Genomic DNA, 15932 nt, shown 5'->3' on the forward strand with positions numbered 1-15932 from the left:
GTTTAAATAAGATATCAGAGTAGACAACATATTCTGAATTATTTATCAGATAAAAATTATCTAGGACCAACACTTTAGAATTCAAGTATTTATAAATGCAATTTACAACTGTTTCACTGTTCATAAACTTAATCCAGAACTCGAGGATTTATGTAAGTAAAAGAAAACCTAAAGAAAATTCGTACTTCTCTATCTGCCAGTGATAGATCCCCAAAAAGCCTATAATATTTAAAGATTGCCACTTGAGCTTTTTATCAGTACAGCAGATTTTTTGGTTTGCAGCTGTGTCATGACCACTGAGTAGCCTCAGTTCCTCACACTCAGTCATTTCATCTTACACTTTCTTCCCTATCCTCCAAGTCCTCCTCCTCTGTCTTGGCAATACCCCCAACCTACAGCAACTCCAAGCTGTGTCAGCACCACCACGTTTTTTTTACCTCGCCATTACCGAAAATAAAACAACAGACCGATCTCAAATTGCCCCTTGGGATCTTCTAATTAGTAACATCTCTCTAACCAGACAGTCTCTCCCACAAACAAAACTCATTGCCCTTTCCCCATTAGTCAGTTCCTTAGACAGATAGTGTTTCTTATACTAACCCCCACCTAAATTAAATTTAATGCCCCATGTAGAATGCTTTAAAGGTCTTGCTGAAATAGAAATAGGTTTGATCCGCTGCATTTCCTTGCCTACAGATTAAGTTATCTTATCAAAAAAGATATCAGGTAACTCTGGTAGCAACCATTTTGGGGAAAACTGTGTTGCATTTTAAATCAAAACATTTGGCCACCAATTATCCTGGCCTGGCCTCTATTTCTGCTTCCTTCCCCTGTCCCCCTCTCCTCTATGGTTCAGACTGACATTAAAATTTCCCAAAACGAGTGGACACAAGTACCAAACCTTGAATAACAGATGCTGCTTATAATGAAACACTTTCCACCATACCTACTACAGCAAGGTCATTCATTTTTCTCAGTTAAAGGACAACAAGTGCTATAATTTGATTAGATACCAAGGAAAGCAGTTCACAGAATGGGTGTTCTGGCATTTCAAAGTGATCTTAGATACCTATCTAAAACTCTGCTTTGACACCTTCCTGACAGACTGTAAAAAATGGGGAGTTTGGGGGCTTGTTTTATGCTCCTCAACTTCCAGACAACCCAAATAACACAGAGTGAGCATGCCAGCTCCTGCATGCCTACATCATGTGAGTATAGATGTGAACATAGATGCAGGAAAATTAATCCCAGCAGTGAACATGGTTTTGTTTCCCAAGTAGAAAGGAATTCACAGCTTCGAATGAATGAATGAGAGTAAATAATAATAAAAAAAATAATCCTCCTGGCCAAAATAAATAATTTTATGAAACAAACAGATGGAATTGTAAGGAGGAAACTAAACTCTCCTTTTAAGTCTTAAAAACAAAATTGCTTCTGTTGTCTTTGATCTGATTTAAGTTGTACTAAATGTCAACGAACATTGGAACAAATATTGCTAAATACTGTACTCAATGGATAAAAAGAAACATGAAAGTTTGGCCTTATTGTACATAACACATCACATAATGATCTCACCAAAGTTACCAGCTGGGGACTTGCAAACCACATTTACCAAATAAGGCAAAATGCTTCGTGCCTGAAATCTTTTCCCAGTTACCTCACCCGGCTTTTGCTCGCGTTTCTACAATAATTGCAGAGGTCATTTTTTTTAAACTCAGATGGAGTAAATCAACAGGCTATCCAATGCAAAGCTGGGTTTGTGTAGTCTCTGGAGAGAACTCAACTTTATTTAAACTGAGTGTGTACAGAAAAGGAAGAACTGAAATATGTGCAATAAAAACAGAAGAGCGAGTAGTATAAATTGAGGAGAGCAAGTGATGTAGATTTGTGTATTGCTGGTTTGATTACAAACACTAATGTTTTATGAGGAATGTTTCTCAAATTTGTTGGGTACCTTCAGGTTTTTGAAGTGCATGTGAAGAGTTGGTCTTTAATGTTATTCTTGTGACGTTCCAAAAACACTTGAACTCTGCACTCTGGGTTTATGCTGTCCTCGTATTTGAAATACAGCTTTGTAACATCAACAGGATATATTTTATCCTCCATATTCTCTTTGATTTCTGTGATCATATTTTTTGCTTAAACTTGATATAGTTTTGAAGGAAGAATAAAATATTCTCATTCTCTGTATGAAACACAATAGGATAGTCCTACATAGTTCATCATGGTAGTAAAAGTCTTGCAGAGTTACTTATTATTAAAATAAAATGGTGATTGTGATAGTGAAAACTATCATTAATTTATAACATTTTCTGTTGTTTTGGTTTTGGGTTTTTTGTTTTAGTGTTTTTTTTTCCTGCGTGTGTGTAGTGGCTCAGTGGGGCGCATTGCTTGTTTTTACCTCCAGCTGAATTTTATCTGGTGTTTTAGAAAAGAAAGAAAAAAGCCCAGTAAATGCTTTTAAGCACTCTCTCTCATAATCTTCCCATCACCAAAATCCGACAGTAGTACCTAATATAATTTCCTATTATGTATATTGATAACACAACTATCTAATAATCTCTGTGAAAACCTTCACTAACAGCAGATAAATAAATAGCAAGCTCAACTCATCCCATATTTGTAAGAGTTCATAAATGCTCAAGGACTGAGCCCAGTGAACAGAAGTGGAGGTAAGCGATCTGACCATGTTCTCTACTTTATTAACAATGAGTTTCAGAAAGCCCAAATTTCTACTCTATTTCATACTGGTCTCATAATTCCTAGATCACATTGCTATTTTGTAATTACTAGAAAGACAGTGTTAAATGTAATTAATCTCTCACTTCTTTATGTTGATCCCATTTAGTTAAAGGCCAACTGTAGTTGCTTCTGCTGATAAAAATCAATTCAGAGCGAATGTTTGTTTCGCAATCTGGGTTACGCAGGAGGTCTGAATCTCTCATTTTTGAGCTTGACAGTTGAACTCCATGAGCAGTGCAAGAAAAGACAAGTTTATTTGACATTTTATAAAACAGTGAGTTGGAAGAACTCTCTATATGGTATCAAAGTGTCAAGTCAGTACCCTGGACTGCCCAAAACACACATAGTGCTGCATAATAAGTGCATTAGACACTGGAATAAGAGTTAGCCGAGACAGGCTCTCTTCTGAACTCATTCAGTACACTGTTGTGTGACCACAGACAAGTCAAAATGATCACTGTTACCACAAATTATATAAGATGGGCAAATGCCCATATTTTATCTGGAAGGGATATGGAAAAGAAACCAGCTGTTATGATATACTGAACAGAGAGGACTCAACCTGTCCTTTAGTGCCCTTTATTTAATGTTAAATACTTGCTGATTCAAAAAAACAAAGGAGTCATACTGAGTGATATATTCAAAGGAGACATGGAGTCTTATAAGGAGTCTTATACAGTTCTGCAGAGAGCTCTGTGAACTGCTTGTGGATCATCTCTCTGATGTACCAGGACAGTCAATGGTACAGCAGGTTAGGCTTTCAGACAGGACCCTCTGCAGAGAATGACATCCCTTAAACAATAGCAATATGAAGTGAAATGGTAACACAAAAAACCTGAACAATGCAACTAAAACCTATTGAAAACCAAAAATAATTTTGTGCTGGGATTAAATTCCGATTTGTGCACCACGGTAAATAAACTCCCAGCCCTGCATCTCACAGCAGCATAGGGGTGGGACAAGAGAAGAATGCAGTTGTACACAAAAACATATCAAGTAAGAGAGTAAAAACCATCTACTTCAGAAAAATCTAACCTCAAGTTCACAGTAAAAATTATTCTCAAACATTTACTCAGTTCCTGTGCGGAAGCAGTCTCATCTGTTTGCTACACATTCACAATAGCACTATAAAAAGCATAAAACTTCAGTCTCTCTTTCCAATAGCTCTGTTCTGAGGTTGGTTGAGCACAAGCACAACCTCAGCTACAACATCAAAGAGAGATGTTTCATATACCCATTTAACCTTACAATTGGAAAACGTCCCAGAAAATTTTATGAGCGCTAATACAAGATGCAAAATGCTTCAGAATTAGCATATTTATGTAGACAGAAGGAACTGTTGCTAACCATACTTCTAATTGACTACCACAGCCTTTATGCATCTCTCTGAGATTGTGATCAAAGCAGTCACTGATAACCACTTAAGTCTCCAAGATCAGACTGAAAATAGCTTTTCTAGACTAACAGTTCATTCCAACATCTTTTTCCCCAATATATCTGATTTCCTGGGCTGACTACTGAACCCTGCTATAGACAACCTGTACTGTTCCTCTAACACAGATGTAGCACTTAACGCCGAAGAACTGGCTTAAATCACCAACTGGAGCACTTCCACCATGGGAAAATCTCTGGGCAATATGAAGATGAATACTCTGGCAAAATGAGTATGAATCACTGCATTGCATCAGCCACGTGAAGTGGAGAGGGAAAGAAGAGATGGAGACAGAGTATGACTAAAGCACACTGACTTCTTTGGTCTTTATACAATAGCCACTTGAGGGCCATTGCACCCATAGCAGCTGTTTTAACCCTCTGTGTGGTTCTGGGTTAACCCAAGACGCAACGTAACATAAATGCAGACATCAGAAGATGAATACACCACCAGAAGGTAAGAATGTGCAACAGTAGCAAAAGCTGTATCCTATGCATATAATCAGTCTTTAAACTCCATTTCTAAATCATCTCCTTCTTTGAAGCAAAGAATTATAATTTACTAACACATTAACGAGGATGGCATCAAGTATGTTTGAATACAAAATGCCTGTTTTCAGTCCAGCCTTCAAAATACACTGATAAACTCAAATAAACATGAAATGAAAAAGAACTGTTTCCACAGCTACTTACTTTTGCTGCTCCTATTTGCTCTTTACGAAACTTCTCCAGCGGTGCTATTAGCACATCATTAGCATTCTGGATCTGCAAAGTTAAACGTATAGCATATCTTTTTAATACAGAGTATTTGCAGAAATTAGAGTCATTGTAACTCTGTCAGTGTACAAGACTGAAAAATTCACGTCTGTAACATTCTGGTAAGAGCATATGGGAGTCAAATAATTATGTCTTCTTTACATAAAACATACAACACACATGTTCACTAGTCTATTATGGAACACTTCTATGAGTAACTAAAGCAATTGTAACAAATGATGTAGTAAGTTTATCTGCAATATATAGAAGAGTCTTCTGGTATTTTACTCCATTTCTTCCATCTTTCCTAAATCCAGAATTGAAAACAAAAACTTCCAGGACCATGTTTTGGCAGAACAGAGAAGAAAAACATAGTAGTACTGACAGCACTGCCTAAGAAAGCCTGTGTTTACAGAATATCAACCTTTGACAGCTGAATCTTTTCACCTATCTCTTTGGATTATATACCTAGTTATACGGAACAGAGGAGAGTAGGCAGAGAACTCTAGACAGAAAAGTGGACAATTTACAAAATACAAATCTAGATTGGATTCCTTCACTTTTCTAGTTTTTAAACTAATTTAAGATGTCCTGGAGCTATTTTTATCACTTTAACCTAAACCAGAGTTCCTAATGAATCAGTTTTCCCCTCATGGCCTCTGTTTATTTAGTGTAAAACCAGTCCTGGGAACCCCTCTCTGAAGACTATTTCCTGCAGACACCACCTGAAGTGGTCCCTAGTCATTTGGGCTGGAAACACACATGCACACATACAAATGCCAGCCATGCCATCGTGCCACTCAACAAAAAAAGGCGGCATGATTTCACCACGTGCCTTTTAGAGACAGGCAGAATAACCAAATAAAAACTGCCAACACATCAGAAATAAAGCAAAATAAAACACATTACAATATTCTATTATACTAACTACAGGCAAAATTTTAGTTTTTCTGCATGAATAGTTTTTTTTCTCCTCACCAGTCCAGCTTTACCATACTCATCACATTCCACATTTGGGCTTTGGCAGGTTTGGAGGTCTGGGCAAAGCTAACATATACCTAAGCCAAATGAGAATGAATACAGCTGTTGTGACTCTTCCATAACAATAATTGATAAGTTACATTGTCAGCTGAGCACAAAAACTTCCCAAAAGGCTGTAATAATAAACATATAGAATAAACCCATTGAAACACAAACACATTTTCTTTCTTCCCAAACCTAACATTACAATTCCAAAGACCACAGAATCGCCACATCTCTCAGTAGGGCAAAGTTTCAGGAAAAGTTGAGACTGTCTTTGACATTCTAATGTAACAAAGTCCAAGACAGCAAAGGCAACACTTGGCATGCTCAATCATGCAGTGATCAAAATGTGTTACATTTAAAAATAAAAATCAGGCAGAGATGAGGAGGAGGAGCTTTTTCACTGCATTCACTGAGCTTTCACTGCATTCAACATCCTCCATCAGTTCGACTGGAACAGATTACAAAGCTCTGGTATTCTCCAGGTGGACATTTCCCCCCAAACAGATTTTTAGGCAACATCTAGCAATCTAACTAAGACTCAACATTTTCTACAAGGCAAAGTGCATGCACTTAACAAAAGATAATCTCTATCCCAAGGATCACCAAGTAAGGCAGATTAAAATTAACAAGGGTGCAAAACTGTGAAATGACTTGCCAACAGTCAGGCAGAATTGCAGTGCGTACACCTGGAAGCAGCAGGTGGAAGTTTTCATAGCTCCCAGAGCATGTACACGGCTTTTGGCACATACAGAAATCACAAAGGCTTGCTGGAGTCACTGGTACAGAAGTGTGGATGCATCTTTTCTTTCTTTTTCATGTACAAAAGTAAGTTTTATCTCTGCCTTTTAGATTCATTGCTATATACAGCATCAATATATTAAATACCTCACAGTTCAATTAAAAGAGACTTTCATATTATTGAAGTAGTTACTACTGATACCAGCAGTTGTTGCTAGTCCTGTTACTAGCTGTTGCCAGTGAAACTAACTCCACGTGGAGCTAAATATGGCTTTTCCCTTCACTCAACGCTATCATGTTTAGGCAGCCTCCACGCCACACCAGGAGACCTCATTTCATATATTGCCCTTGACAGCCTTAAAGTGACTGAAACTCAACTAGCTACCCATCTCACTCCGTTGCTGCAAAGCAAACGAAATATCTTGGAAAAAAAGAACCCTGCTTCAAACACTGTGTACGAACATGTTCATAGGAAGCATATGGCACTGAGAGGAGTCATATGGGAAGTAAGTGGCTTTGCTGGGCTGAAGCACAATGCTATTCACTCCCACAGTTACATATGCAACTAGGAACGGACAGTGTGTATCTGAAGGCTAATTAAAAGATGTCACGTACTTCATCTAGACAGGGTCTGTGCCTCTGAATAGATCTGCTGAGCCACAACAACAGAACATGCTGCAAGTTCATCCCTGGACTGAAATCTTCTACTGACAAGATCTACTGCTGTGGCAATTCACCTCCCAGCAAAATTAGGAGCTAGGCAAGTAATTGGTATTGGCTTTGGGGAGGGAGAACACACCAGCAAAGTACCAGAGGGAATCCCGGCAGACACATTTCAACAGCCAGTATTAAAAGACACAGAATGCTCTGCTGTGAAAAGACTCCTGTCGATTTTCACCAGGTTGTGCCTAGCTTTTGGAAACTGAAAATTATAGAGAAATAAGAATTTTTGCCTCACATATGCATTTATTCCTTTCCTTTCATTGCTGCTTCCTATCACCGCAATTACAGTGTCCTTGTTAATGGTTACAAATTGGCATACAGCTCCCCCCTTCCCCCCAAAGTAGGAATCTAATCCTCCCACAACCATTTCTGTAGAAATCCGATTGCTTTAGATAATCTGAATTTTTCACTGTGTGGTCCTAATAGAGTACATTTCTTCCTGCCAAGACGATAATCCCTCTCCTACTCAGTTATTGTGCTAGGTTGAAATCATAGACACTTGGAACAGGCAAACAACATCAAAAAGACTGTAACAGTTTCTGTAAATAGCAACTTCAGAAATCCATGTTGTGTTTAAAATACAGATCTTATCCTTAAAATCTTATTCAGATTAGTCACACCTTTACAGAAGTTATACTTTTTTGATCCAATAGTTATTGAATGCTACACAGTTCCAGCTCCCAGCATGGCTAATAAGTGGCAGTCAATCAAATAATGTGATTGTTCCTCTTGTTTGGCAAAAGCACTGGTCTTCCTCCACAAAGAGAATGAAGAAAAAAAAAAAAAGGGAATCACGCAGTTTTAACTTAGTGTCAAGCTCATCAGTCTTTTTTTAATTAAAATGCTAGACAAGTATTAGGCAGACATAATAGGAAAATATTACTTTGACAATTGAGAGAGCTATATTAGATCTAGTAAAAAAGAAACACAGTTTTCTGAAGAACTTAATCAACTTTTAACTTTGGTATGTATAACTCTCTCTATTTAGCATTACTGACAAAAATACCATCAAAATAAGTACCACCAAAATCACACTGAATTTGTAAAAAATACTTAAAAAAGAAACATTTAAAAATTGAAAATACTTTTTCTAAGTCAGCTTTGACAAGTTATGAGGTCATTCTCTGTTTGCATAACTGCAACAATTCAATAAGCTGTGACAGCCTTTGAGCCAACATGGTAAAGCACCTTAAGTTGTCTTTTCTGATTCATGACCTACCTTTCCAACCCACCCTCCTTCCTTCCAGAAGTTAGTTGTGAAATTAAATTAATGTACCAATAAAGAGATTAAACTGTGGGTTTTGCACCTCACAGAGAAACTCCACATCTATACTTGGGAGACATTTTTGACTAGCAATTTTTAAACTTTTCTTTTTTACTAAAAGTTTCATTCATCAGTAGAATGAAGAAAAAAATTCAACATCAACTAACATAACCTTATGAGATATGTAGTTATTACACTATGTTAGAAAGGGAAGAATAACATTTTTGCAAACATATCTGAACATTTCCATTTTTAGATTTTCTTAAATTTAAGTCAATGTTAATTTTTTGAATCAGTTCTCTAATTAGTTATCTAACCCTGAATTTGGGATAGTGTATGATATGCAGACTGTACATGCATCGTTCTTCTTCAACTTATTTTACTTAGGTAAGACCAGGGGATATAAACAGAAATTTAACTAAAACATTGATGCAGCTGCTTATTCGTTATTAAATACTAACAATATAACACATAAATTTTAAGCCCTGAAGCACTTTAAAAGCTTTGAGCTTCACCTGGCAATCTACAATGTTGAATTGCAGTAACAAGAACAGTTAACACCTTTTGAGCTTTATATTTTTATTTGTCGGGCTAAGGACTAGGTAAGTCACAGAGAGAATTAAGTTAACAGGATTCCCAATTGCCAGAAGATGACAGCAACAATATCAAGTGAGGCACTTTTGCAGTGACAGAATTAGGAATACAACCAAGCTTATCTGCATTTTAGTAAAATGCTTTAACTATGAAAAACTTTTGGTTTATATATTGTATCTAAGAAAGACATTTTTTGTTCCATATCTGTTGCGAGTACTTTTCCCTGCAACACGGAATTATCACACCTGCATATGGAAAATAAAACTCATTTCCCTGAAATACTGAATGACTCACGAATTCTGAATGCTGACAAATACTAATTTGCTTCATGTTGGTATAAGATTTCTAGAAAATACCAATTAAATTCATTCAAAGAAGGCAACAAATCTCATAGCTAATATATTCACAGTAATGCATGTCTAATATAGAAACATAATGGTCTGCTAGACAAAAAGAAATAACTTAATTTTAAATCCTTCACCTAATTCCTAACATCTGATCTGTCAGAAAAAACACAGTCTGTGGCCTGTATCAACAGGTCCTAATCAATACAACTTGAAATACAACAGCAGAGACCAAATACATTCAACCAGACATTTATGTAACGTAGTTATGTATCAGGTTTACATGCTACAAAGAATATAAACATGTAATGATAAAACTTTAGTCATGGATTTAAGACCTCGGTTTCTATTTTAAAAGTTAAAAAGTGTAAAAATTACATAAAGTTAATAATGTGAATTTCAGTGCCTGTAACTACTTGACCTTAGTAGGACAAATATTTTTACAGCTTTGTAGAGAAAGCTTTACAGAGACAAATCACACATTTAGAAAAAAAAAAAAATTAATATACTTGAAGTTTATCTTAATCCCTCTCACATATACAAAAAAAGATGACATCAACCAATATCCAAGCCTGTGTTAACTTTCTGAAAATACCTCTACCAGTGCCAGTTATTTCAAGCAGCGTTGAAATTCAGATGATGTTAAAGCAGGTTCAGAAGATTACAAAGTTTTAACTACGGACTAGTAAAAACATAGGTTGGACACTTCCATGTACAAAGTGTAATGCAATATTCAGCTTCTTAGCAAAAACCTAGTGTTGTATCAAGTGGTCTTAATACATTGTCACATGGGGATGCTTATAAATCACATGTCAATCAAGATTGGGAGTAGTAATATATGGCTGAATAAATTATTTTTCTCTAAGTTCTTTTCAAGCGAATGTTATTTTTTAATTTTCTATATTGCATAGCTTATGTTTAAAAATAAATTATTATAGTGTCATACTTGCAATGACTGTTTCTTGAAATAGTCAAAAAAATGACACAGGAGAATATGCACAAAGGCTGCCTTCAGCACAGAAAGCCCAGTCTCCTTACAGAGTCCTCATGAAACATTAGAGGAAGAAGCACTCCTCTGAAGAATAATATAGAGGAGGAACTGAACTTCAGATTTTAGGTCTCTTGAAGGAGTTTTTCTTTCCTACTGATTACAGAGCAAGCAGAAGAAAAATCAGCTACCCTTGGATAAAATCGGTCTTCGTGAATATTCCTGCTTCAGATTCTACCATCAACTTTTTAAAGCTAAACATTTTTATTCTAAAAAGTACACATTGATACGAGGTGTATATAAAGACAGAAAAAAAATGGTATGTACACATAATATTTTAAACTTAACATTGCAATCATAATTTCAGATTTTGTGTATCTTGACTTTGCAATTAATTGGTAGGGGTCTTGGTAAATAAAGGCTTTCTGATATATTTTTCCCTCAGAACATCTAATTATGGACGAGTGGATAAAGTAGATTTGAAAGCTTTATCTTTCCAAGTATTTACCATCAGATTCTGTCCTGTTTTTTTCACGTTCAGAAGTGTTTACTATTCTGGAAATACTGATTTTCAGAGAGATTAAGATAGGGGTTTCATTGGAAGCATCCATATTTCAGAGACAAATGTCCTACAGAAAGAATGGTCTGTCTTTTTATCTCTGTGTCCTCTAATGATGCTGTAGTACTTTAATGTTTGGATATCAACTCCTGTCCTGCTCCCATCTATGCCTCTTTCTATTTCCAGGCTATAAAAAATTGACAAAGTTAGAGACAAGTACAGATGCTGTATCCACTTCTGTATGAGCCAGGAGATCCTGAACTTCCCCTTCATCTGGTAAGTGATATTCTTTAAGGTTCATCTGAAAAGAAACTGGTGGCATACCCAGTTTTTTGAGTGGTGCTGAGACAGAGCCAAGTGCTACTAGAGAGCACACAAGCTCATTTATGGAGAACTAAATTTGATCTTGAAAAGTAGATTGTTGGTGAGACTGTAAGGTCTGAGACAGTTTAGGATACTTTTGATGGAATTTTGACAATCCCATATCCTGACCAAAACCAGATTCTCCTGCAAAGCTCAAATCTTTCTGGCACAGAAAAACTTAAGGTGGGGACTGCAGGAGAGAGTGATCCTAACACCATCAGAGCTCTCCACTTCCATAGTCATTTTTGCCTTAACCTCACCCATGCAGGACTCCTTTGATGGAGGCACTGGCTCGCCACTCCTGCGTTCAGCCAGCCTTCATTCCTCCGCTCAGCCCATGCAGCTTTCCTCCTTCAGAACACTGTGAATTCCATGCAAGCAGGAGACCTCCAACTCTACAGTTTACTTGCCAGATATATTCAAATCCCACAACAATTAGCCAAGCATTAAATCTGACCTGCTGCCCTTCCTGTGACTCGATGCTTAACCGTGGTGACACTGCAGGAATTTAAAAGGAAAGAGACAAAACCGAAAATTTCAAGAGGTGTGTGCTGTTGAACCAGAGACTGAAGGAGAAGGGAAAATCAAGATTTAAAAGCTATTTTTTAAATCAGAGGTTCAGTTCTGCTAAATGCTTCAGTTCAAGCAAACTATTGCAGAAATTTCTATTATTGTGCATATTGCAAGACAATGCATCTTACACACACATCAGGGTAATGATACTGCTCTTTAATATAAAAAGACCCTGCACATTTTCATAGTTTTTTCACTTATTTTTGAGAAGACTAGTAGATATCTACAGTCTCTGCACATGATACGGCCACATAAGCTACCTTTCCCGATCATTGGGGAGAAATAAGCACACGATTCCTGTGATCCATTAGGACACCTTTCAGACAAGATGCATCACTTCATGAAATGGCCAGGTTCTCCGTAGTCAAACTCAAGTTTGCTATTCTGCTTTGAGAGACTAGTACTAACAGAAAGAAATTACATTCCCAAATTGAGAAGGAAAAGAAACATTTCATCATTCTTGAAAGCATGATGAGCACCAGGACTGTACTTGTACCGTTTTGTGTGCTAATGGAACAAAGAAAAGCCAAGGACCTTGCTGAAGGAAGCCAATTCAAGGATTACTTCCAGGACTGCACTTAAAGGGGAAAAGGAAATAAAAATAAAGAAAATAAATATATAAAATCAAAGAACAAACAGTCCCACTCATGCTAAGAAGATTGCTAAGCACAGTATAAAACCAAGCAAACCTTGCAGAGAGTACTGTGACTATCTTTGTGTTCACTAACCAGATGCAACCTTGTCTCATAAGCTGGGGAGAATATCAAATACCAGGAGGTCCACTCAGGCTCTCTCTCCCATTTGGTAGTTTCCTTTGTTCCTCCCAAGTATCAGGCAAGGAAGAAAATATTACAGTTTGCAATCAATACATTTTGTGAGCTTGTTGGCAGGAATGAGTGAGTACACATCATTTTAGAAACACTCCATCATACTATCTTCTTTTTTTACAATTTTTAAACTATCCACTATCCTATTAAGCACAGCATGTAATTAAAAAGAATTAAGTTTAAAATACTTTCATGACATCAGTACATAAATCATTAATAAAGTGTTTATATAAACCACATTTCATTCATTTTACATCCAACAGTCTCAGAGTTGAGGCATATGCTTTCTGAGCTGTTCCCACATGCTCCTAAACGAGGTGACTTCTGTTATCTCAGATGAGGGTACAACATAGCAAGTACCTATCAAATACAGCCCAACCACTCTCAAGCATCTTGCCTTTTTTGTGGTATCTCCAACTCTATGGCAAAGTACAACCTTTAGGGCACTTTAGCACTCAAAGATCTCAAAGTCCAGTACAAACTTTCATAAAAACAGTAACTTTATTCTCTTGGAAGAAAAAGAGGCACCAATATCCTCTGTGTGTGCAACTACTGTGCAGCAGAAGCTCCTTTCTTCCTCCCAGAAGACAAGCCTTGTGAATGACCCCGAAAGCCTGGACCTTTGAGACCACTCTGTACTCTGTACTAACACTGATTAACTTTCTTTGGAGCCAAGTAACAACGGAGGAATATGAACTCTAAGGACTGGCATTAAGAGAATAGAGAAAGAAAAAAAGTATTTTTGAGTTCAAATAACAGCTCCCCCACAAAATCTGGGAACTTGAAGTGTCCCCTAATGAATCAGTCCATTCACTGCCAACAGCAAGATCTGACAGAGGACATTACCATCTCAGTGATGATACCACTACAAAGAGTCTCAAGAACTTACCAGGCACTTAACTCAGTCACTCAACATTAGATATCTACAGTCTCTGCACATGATACAGCCACATAAGCTACCTTTCCCGATCATTGGGGAGAAATAAGCACACGATTCCTGTGATCCATTTGGACACCTTTCAGACAAGATGCATCACATCATGAAATGGTCAGGTTCTCTGCAGTCAAACTCAAGTTTGCTATTCTGCTTCCGTGAAGATAGTTCTGAGTAGATGTATAAAGCCTAAATACAATATTATTTAGATGTTTCCAAAGAAAGCAAATGAATGTCTGGGCCACTGGGCCTGAAGTCTGCTCTTACTCAGGGATATTGCAAACCCTTTTAACATTTTATGGGATAACCCAAAACTTCTCACTCAGCAGAAGGCAGCTAGATTCAACAAAGACAGCATAAACATTATAGACATTACAAGATTCACTAAAGGTTACTGTTAAGCTAACTTCACAGTCCAAAATCACACTCACAAAGGTATATGGCACTCCTAATATGTAACTAAACACCTGAACTACAAATGCAGTCATACTCCCAAAATCATGAAGAATTACTAAAGTACTGCAACCAATTAAGTAGTGTAACAAATTACTTGCTTCAGAATTTAAAAGAAAAAATCATCAAATACATTTTAACTCTAAAGTGGCTAAAAAGGGAACACATAAGGTAAATTTTATTATATTAGGTAATGCAGAATATGGTTTATTCTTATGCACAAAATGAAATAATATTTTTATACCTCTTGATTTCCTTTTATTTAATTAATTTATAGCATAGTTATTACAGTTATCACCAATCAATATACATGTGGAGTGCTGAAACAGGTACATTCAAAACTGCTTGTCTGATCTAGGATGTTTTGCCTGCTAAAATCCAAACTTGCCATTGCATATCACTTGTCTTGAAGATGGGACTTCATTCAATCTCAGAAGTAAGCATTCTGCCTTACGTCATGGAGTGCCATGGCAGCATGCTGCCTCTGCTACTCATGCTTTCTGTTGTTAATGGGTATTAAGACACCAGATTCACCAGTTGACTCTGGAACATGGCAGCTAACTGGTGTCTGACAGAGACAGGGCTCATCCAGGGAGCTCACTGAAGCTGAGTGTGGAAACCAACAGAAAAGAGATCTTCAGAAATCAGAGGCTCCCACCATCTGACCCTATTCACTTAACGCTGCTCCAGAAACATCTGAACATCATTGTGTTACCTAATGGCAAGGTCTTATAGAAGCACAGGACAAGTTCCCAACAGAACAAATATTTAACAGAACTATACAGGAAGTAACAGGTCTTACAAATTACTTCAAGCATCCTATGACCATTTTTCTTAATAAGTTGTTCGTCTCTTCATGAACCGCAAGTATAACAGACAATACTTCATGACTGCAAGACTGGACTCTGATATTAGACATTGCTCAGTGAGTGACAAGACACATCGAGAAGGAAAAAAAGGCACTTAGATGAGAATACTTGTATCATGAAGTTATGGCAGCAAGTTTCATGTGCATCTCAATAATGAGGGAGATTATTTCTGGCTGAACTTATCATTGCAGGCAAAAGAGAGTAAAGTTAGCCACAAAATTTCCATATATTAGTTTTTAAAGGTGGAAAAATGGTGTTTCGCATACCTAGATAGAGTATATTATCTACATATTCATTTAATACTTCTTTTTAATGCTATTTCCCTTTAACTATCTTGTTCACTCAATGCATTTGTTGCCTGTGATGTCTCTGGAGGGAAAAGCTAAATATTCATTCCATCTGTTTTAAATTCCACATTTGAGAATTTGCAGTAAGCTTAAAATGTCTTTGTGGCCTTATAAATATTTAAAGAGAAAATATCATTATATTTAAACTCCCAGAATTGTTGTTATTTTACAGTAGTTAAGTTTTAATGTTTGTATGCTAATCTGTTTTGGTCATAAACACAAGATTCTTGGGCATTGTCAGATCACTAATACTTCAAGCACAACTTTAAACAGCACCAAGAAGCAGCTACTCAATTCCCACTGTTTGTACGTGGAACAGAAATTGCATTTATTATAATCACCTTCTACTAAATGGTCTGGTTTGACAAACCAAATTTACTGTTAAAGACATTTTAATAGCT

General features: G+C 36.8%; 1 protein-coding gene across 3 annotated transcripts in view; it reads right to left on the bottom strand.

The window, feature by feature from the left end:
- ARHGAP42 (Rho GTPase activating protein 42) overlaps positions 1-15932 on the bottom strand; it is a 163084-nt gene that overhangs the window by 67733 nt on the left and 79419 nt on the right. For all 3 annotated transcript variants that reach the window (XM_075050050.1, XM_075050049.1, XM_075050051.1), the window contains one exon: positions 4867-4938. In XM_075050050.1, the coding sequence (XP_074906151.1) occupies positions 4867-4938 (72 nt within the window). The remainder of the gene's footprint in view (positions 1-4866; positions 4939-15932) is intronic.

The sequence above is a fragment of the Buteo buteo genome, chromosome 18 (assembly GCF_964188355.1).
Source record: "Buteo buteo chromosome 18, bButBut1.hap1.1, whole genome shotgun sequence".
In the NCBI taxonomy this organism is placed as follows: Eukaryota; Metazoa; Chordata; class Aves; order Accipitriformes; family Accipitridae; genus Buteo; species Buteo buteo.